Source organism: Misgurnus anguillicaudatus, chromosome 14 (genome assembly GCF_027580225.2).
Source record: "Misgurnus anguillicaudatus chromosome 14, ASM2758022v2, whole genome shotgun sequence".
Classification (NCBI taxonomy): domain Eukaryota; kingdom Metazoa; phylum Chordata; class Actinopteri; order Cypriniformes; family Cobitidae; genus Misgurnus; species Misgurnus anguillicaudatus.
Genome location: NC_073350.2, coordinates 1,688,727 through 1,695,262, shown reverse-complemented (window position 1 = coordinate 1,695,262; position 6,536 = coordinate 1,688,727). Strand labels below are relative to the sequence as shown.

General features: G+C 38.4%; 2 protein-coding genes across 2 annotated transcripts; one reads left to right on the top strand and one right to left on the bottom strand.

Moving 5' to 3' along the window:
• The first annotated feature begins 336 nt into the window (after positions 1 to 336).
• On the top strand, positions 337 to 2,892 carry LOC129437215 (uncharacterized). The gene is made up of 4 exons (XM_055195388.2): positions 337 to 818; positions 954 to 1,119; positions 1,217 to 1,332; positions 1,816 to 2,892. The coding sequence occupies exons 1-4, from the start codon at positions 666 to 668 to the stop codon at positions 2,626 to 2,628; spliced, it is 1,248 nt and encodes a 415-aa protein (XP_055051363.2). The 5' UTR covers positions 337 to 665; the 3' UTR covers positions 2,629 to 2,892.
• Positions 2,893 to 3,047: 155 nt separating this feature from the next.
• LOC129414748 (uncharacterized) lies at positions 3,048 to 6,251 on the bottom strand. Its single transcript, XM_073875731.1, has 3 exons — positions 5,712 to 6,251; positions 4,935 to 5,113; positions 3,048 to 4,621 (listed from the first exon to the last, which is right to left on the bottom strand). The coding sequence occupies exons 1-3, from the start codon at positions 5,869 to 5,871 to the stop codon at positions 4,031 to 4,033; spliced, it is 930 nt and encodes a 309-aa protein (XP_073731832.1). The 5' UTR covers positions 5,872 to 6,251; the 3' UTR covers positions 3,048 to 4,030.
• Between the last annotated feature and the right edge of the window lie 285 nt (positions 6,252 to 6,536).

The following is a 6,536-nucleotide window of genomic DNA, read 5'->3' as shown; positions in this document are numbered from 1 at the left end:
TTTCACAATTTGGTAATTGTATCAAAGCAGCTTTACATAATAGATGCAGTGAAAAGCACAGAAATTCGACAGATAGCACAACATAATAAACGATAGCACAAGCAGTTAAATTTGCTACGGCTATAAATCAACATTATAAACAACCGTATTACTAATGTAACGTATAGAAGTTAAGCCCAAAAAGGCTGCCTCCCCGGGTTGAAAAACCCCCTAGGAGAAAAAAACCCCGGAATTTTAGCCGGGGAAGTAAAAAAACTCATAGGAGGAAAAAACCCTTGGGAGGTATATATATATATATACACATTGAAACGGAAGGAGATTAAGCGGAGATTAAAGGCTCGTACAGACTACATGACTTTTAAACGTTGGTCCGAACTATGCGGTTCACACTACATGACTTGTTCTCTGTGAAATCAGGGGTGTTCAAGTTGTTGAGCAGTTCACACCACGCGACACAACGTGAATGCCCCACAACAGGAGGTAACGCACTACACGAGTTGAGAACAACTCTATCACCAAACGATTCTATCTTGTCTACAAACCACGTTTTTTCACGCAAAATCACGCGATAAAACGAAACGGAAATGACGCGAAACAGCGCGGACGCCAGTAAACAGTAAACACACAGAAGAAGAAGAACACAACACGCGAACCTTTGTTTGAATATGGACGCCAAACAGAAGTTAGTGCTGCAAACCGTTTGCGCGATGATTTGCTGTGAAAAAAAACGCAAAAGAAAAAACAAAAGAGTGTGGGTGAAAGAGTGGATCAGCATACGCGGACAGCAGGGATTGTCTGTGCTACAGAAAGAGTTGGAGGTATGTACAATTTGTTTATATAGGAAAAGTAGCTGCATGCTTACGTTTGGCTATGCCCGTCGCATTTAAAATATCAAAGTGTTTGTGTACTGTGCTAAAAAGCTTTGTTTCTTGATTTATTTATCATTGTAATAGAATAATGATAGGACAGGATTCAGGGAGTTGCTGCGAATGACCGCAGAGGAGTTTGATTTTTTGCTGGGTAGAGTCCAACATCTAATAACAAAGCAGGACACCAAGATGAGACGGGCAATACCACCTAGAGAGCGTTTGTCTTTGACCCTGCGGTTCTTGGCAACAGGTTTGTGTGATTTTCATTCTAAACGAATATGAACTGAATATGGTAATACCGTTGTTGTCTGTCTGGGTATATTATTGAACTTTTTGGTGTTATGCAGGTGAAACGTTCAAGTCCCTCAGGTTCCAGTACAGGATGGGAACCAGCACCATCTCACAAATAGTCTTTGAAACCTGTTCTGCTCTGTACAAGGTTATGAAGGACGATTTCTTGAAGGTAGGGAGTTATTACAAATTGTAAAGATATACACTGTACAACTTCACACAGAACATTAACATTGTGGACATTAACAATATACAGTTGACTTTCCTTGAGGAAAGTCCTATGATTACAAACTATTCTAATATCTTTAAATGCATTTTTTATGTGTACATGTACTTGTTGTACATTCAATTACTTAATTTCATCGGAGCTTACACTTTACATATCTAAATGTATAGATTTTATATAAAAATTAATTATATTAACTATCACAGGTTTAGAAGTAATTTTATATTGCTATTATTGTCATATTTCTTAATATAAATATTGTTTAGGCCCTGGTTAATCTTAATATCAATATTTATATGGATTAAGTGAGAAGGTTTTTGACTCACAAAAGCATGTTCATCCACTTTAGTTCAACATATGACTATGCAAATTAAAGCTTGATGAACTGTCTTCTTGGATACTGACATTTGGTGTGTTTGATTATTTTAGACACCATCAACGGAGGCAGAGTGGCGTACAATAGCCATGGACTTTGAAAGGAAATGGCAGTTTCCACATTGCCTTGGGGCACTTGACGGAAAGCATATTTACATACAGCCTCCAAGAAAAAGTGGGAGTTTTTACCACAATTACAAGGGCAGGTTCTCTGTGCTTATGATGGCTGTAGTAGATGCAAACTACAAGTTCATCTATGCAAGTGTGGGTACCCAAGGCCGGGTTTCAGATGCCGGACTGTTTGCTCACTCTGACCTGCGGAAAGCAATGGACGAGGGCAGACTAAACTTTCCCCAACCTGAGCCTTTGCCTAATTCTGACACAATGATGCCCTACATGTTTGTGGGAGATGATGCATATCCCTTAAGGCATGACCTGATGAAGCCATATCCTTTCAGACAGATGGACCATAGTCAGAGGGTTTTTAACTACCGTCTGTCTAGGGCACGACGGGTGGTAGAGAATGCATTTGGTATTCTTGCCAACCGATTGAGAGTTTTCAGGTCAACCATATGTTTGGAGCCAGACAAGGTGGTGAAGATAACAATGGCCTCCCTGTGCATCCATAACTTCCTATGCGAACGCAGGTCAGAAGCATATACCCCTCCAGCTTTTGCAGACTGGGAGGCTGCTGACCACAACTTGGTTGATGGGCAATGGAGAAATCATGGGATGGGTGCTTTTCAACCAATTGAGAACACCTCACATCGCAATTGTACAGCGACAGCTAAAATGCAACGCAATGTGATGCGGGACTACTTTGTCTCACCAGCGGGTAGTGTTTCTTGGCAGGACCAACACATTTAAAAAATGACTTATGTAGTAATCCCTGCGAACAGCAGGTTAAAGACTCAGTACATATCAGTTTAGGACATTTGTTTTCTTGTGTGTTATAAAGCCCTGTGTTATTAAAGAACACAAATGTGGTTTACATTCATTGTTTAACTATTCTGTTTATTGTTTTCTTATTGTTCAATTTGTTATTTTTTTTTTAATTGCATACAAATTCAAAGATGCAGCAATGTAACTAATAAAAGCAACTAGTTTGTTGCAGTTATGTACCTTACACTACCTTTATTTCTTGTGTGTTATTTGTCATTAATTGTTCATGGAACATTATTAGTATGTCTGTGGCGGTACATGCTAACATATCATATCATGATAAAAGTACGTTGAAAAACCATTTGAAACAAAGTAAAAGGTGGTAAAATGAGACATATAATCAAATAAAAGAGGGATTGAAACACTTTAAATAGATAGTTGCCAGCAATTTTTATAATTACACAAGCATGATGTAGATGGCCATAATCCTTCTGAATAGGTGTTAAGGTTTATTTCACCTTTGACATTATTTCTAAATGGGTCAGTCTGTCACTAAACAATAGAACAATACATTTAAAGATTGCAATGCAAAAATTTAAACAAGTGTTAGCATTTTTTAGATTTGTGTAAGAAAATCTCATGACCTTTCATAAAATTGAGTTTTAAAGGTATCATCTTCAACTTGAAAATGAAACAATGTCAGTGGTGTGACTTTAAGTCCAGTGCATTTGTGGATTATTTTATGGACAAAATTTTATGGACAAAATTGTTTTTTATAAAGTGTGTATCAAATTTACATATTTTTTCACATCTAGTGTTTTCTTTATCACAAGCAAAATAATTAAGTATTTACAATAAACTTTGTTAGTCAATTAGTGTCAGCTTTTAAATGATACAAAACTTTTGCATTTATTGCAAATGCTTTATGAACGATACCGAATACCCAAATCATGTGAAGGATACTCTGTAATTCAATTATCAACATTGAACAGTCAATTAGGTCACTTAATTTGGAATATAAGAGCTTTAAAAAAAAACAACAACAGCCAGCTTGTTTTAAAATATGTGTTTTTATTCGTGTGTGTATATATATATATATAAATATATATATTTATATGTAAAAATAAGAGTATGTTCACAAATAAACAAAACAGTGCTGATTATTGTGGAGCTCAACAACATGTTGATGTCCACCAGCAACAGTAACACTGTAGCACTCAACAGTTTGAACACAAGAGAAAGGATCACTGTACATTCAAGTTGAAGTACCTTCAAGTAGTGCACTATTATTATAAAATAAAAAGTTTTTAAATAAAAATGTATAAAAAATTATTGTTAAAAATACAAAAAATCCACAACTATTTACAGTTTTTTTTTTTTACAATGGCTAGTCATAGGCACGTTCAGGTTGTGACTCCAAAAGCGATCTATGAAATCCATGGCCTGACCCATAATAAGACTGCTGAGAAATAGGCTGGGCCGATGGTAGACCTGAATTGACCTGTTGATACATGCCTGGGGTAGGTTGACCAGATGACGACAATGATCTGTTTCTATCAGTCTCTTGTGCGTTATATATGAGGACCATTATGCTCCTTTTCAGTTGTGATACGAGAACTGGGTCTTGAATGTCTCTCAATTCTAAAGCCACCTGGTTCCCAAAAGAACTTAATGTGTCCATAGTTGGTTGTGAGTCCACTTGAGCAACCATCTGCTTTAACAAATCCAGCTTTTGCAGCTCTATAGCACCTTCGGACACCCTCTTTCGTTTATGGAGATTGGTGTTCCGACCCGTCTGTTTACAACTATCACTTGAGGCAGTTGAAGTGGTTTCCTCAGCCGATGTAGAGGCTTCTTCATTACACCGATTTGGGGTGGACGCCGTACATTGGGGGCTATCCACTGAAGGTGTATCAGGCCTTATGTCTGAGAGGTCCATATCGTCTGCATCACTCTGCTCATTGAATGATGCACCAAGCTAAAACAGAGAACATGGTGATATGATTAAGAAAGAACTACTTCGACAACATGCGCTTACATTAACACAGTTCAGCAGTGAAACTTTAAGTCATGTGAGCAGAATAAACTATTACTCTAGCATATGTAACAGCGTATGTGTGTATACATTTTTGTGTTTTTCAGTTAGTTTTTTTTGAGTCAGTGACTGAGCGAGTGTGCATGTTTGTATGTATGAATTTGTGTATAAGAGTATTAATATGTATGTGTTGGTGTATGAGTGTTACATCACATTAAGTGCATGCTATTACAAGTTGTATGTATGTTTAACTTACTGTTGTTTCGGATGGCCAGTGGACAATATATGTTTTGATGAAATCCATCACGCTCAGAAGCCACTTTTGTCGTGGAGTCCAGGGTTTGTTTCCACTCCCACTTGGTTTGGGTTTCATCAAACGGCAGTACTGCGTTCGCAGAGATACTGCCCTTGTCTTGATGTCATCAACAGTAAAGTCTAGAAAGAAAATGCATTGTCTTCAGTTATTATGCACCCCTACACATTGTTTAATTTATTTGTCTGTTTCAAACGAAATATGATAATGTAATTCTTCCCTGGTTTAAAGTATATCTCGACTGTTACAAAAGGCAGATTGTAATCTATCTGAATATCCTCTACTACACAATGGGGCGGTTTCCTGGACAGGGATTAGACTAGTCCTAGACTTAAACACTTTTAAGAGCTCTCCAAACTGAAAACAACTTGCATATACAAATCTTAAAATACATCAGTGCCCTTTGTTTTACCTCAAATTGCACACAGGTAATGCTTTTATTAAGGCATGTTTGTTAAAACTAGTTATATTTCCTAAACTAAGGCCTAGTCCTGGATTAAGCTAATCCTGGTCCGGGAAACGCCCCAAACCATAACAATGTATAACAATAAACAGAATTACTGTAAAAATAATTATACACTTTATACTGTTTTACCGACACATCCCAAAGATAGGAATACTACGGCTCCGTTAACATTCACGTAGAAAAAATGACTATTTAATTAACATTTTACCGTATAACGTTTTCATAATGTAATAATAACATTTCCGTTAGCTCACCTGGCTGGTTTAGAGCGTTTGCTATTTCCGTCCACCTTTTCTCTTTCTCAGCGCGGTTGTGGTACATCTCGTGAGAAACATCATACAAGCATTCATGCTCCTGCCACAGTTCGATTAAATTTTGCTCTAATGATTGAGTCCAACTCTTTCTTGACGACATGCTGTTAATTTTTCTGCGTACTCTTCTTCCGTCTTCTTCTTCTGCTCTTCTTCAGTGTTTGAAAGCAGCGTTTACTCGGTGACCACACCCCGTTCCTTGCTCTGATTGGCTGTAGCTCATGACATCAGAGGAGGTTGAGTCGCGCGACAGCTCCAGATATCTAGCATGCTAGATATTTTTCTGGTGTCGGCGACGCGTCTGCGAGGCGTCTGCGAGCGTCTTTGGTGCGTTGTTGGCTCTTTCATACCAACAGATTGGCGAGCGTTGATCGCCCGCTAATCCCCCGCGATTTGCACGCGATCACACCCGACTTGTCGGCGAGCTCAACGATTTGCAAATCGGGCTTAAATCTGGCTTAAAATCATGTAGTGTGAACTTAGCTTAAGCGGGTTCTGCCGGTGGTCTTTGGTCAGGCATCAGCTGGACATCACGTTGAAGAACAGCTAGTAGATCAGTTGTGTGCCGACTTTCACATGTACCGGAACTGGATCTGTTTGTCTCGTCCTCGGGATCAAGGACGAGACAGGGAGAGAGACACAAAATCTTATTAGCGTAGGGGCCGTTCACATAGAAAACAAGTGTCACACAGTAATGTGGTTTTATTCAGCTCGGTTCCGGACAGGCTAACTATTGCTGGTTAAGTGTATTACATATAGTTAATGATT

Excerpts from the sequence above, each read along its gene's own strand:
- LOC129437215 (XM_055195388.2), top strand. The coding sequence starts at position 666 with ATGGACGCCAAACAGAAGTTAGTGCTGCAAACCGTTTGCGCGATGATT. Across the intron at positions 1,120-1,216 it reads CCTGCGGTTCTTGGCAACAG|GTGAAACGTTCAAGTCCCTC; the intron begins GTTTGTGTGATT and ends GGTGTTATGCAG. Across the intron at positions 1,333-1,815 it reads TGAAGGACGATTTCTTGAAG|ACACCATCAACGGAGGCAGA; the intron begins GTAGGGAGTTAT and ends TGATTATTTTAG.
- LOC129414748 (XM_073875731.1), bottom strand. The coding sequence starts at position 5,871 with ATGTCGTCAAGAAAGAGTTGGACTCAATCATTAGAGCAAAATTTAATC. Across the intron at positions 5,114-5,711 it reads AAACGCTCTAAACCAGCCAG|ACTTTACTGTTGATGACATC; the intron begins GTGAGCTAACGG and ends TTTTCTTTCTAG. Across the intron at positions 4,622-4,934 it reads ACTGGCCATCCGAAACAACA|CTTGGTGCATCATTCAATGA; the intron begins GTAAGTTAAACA and ends TCTCTGTTTTAG.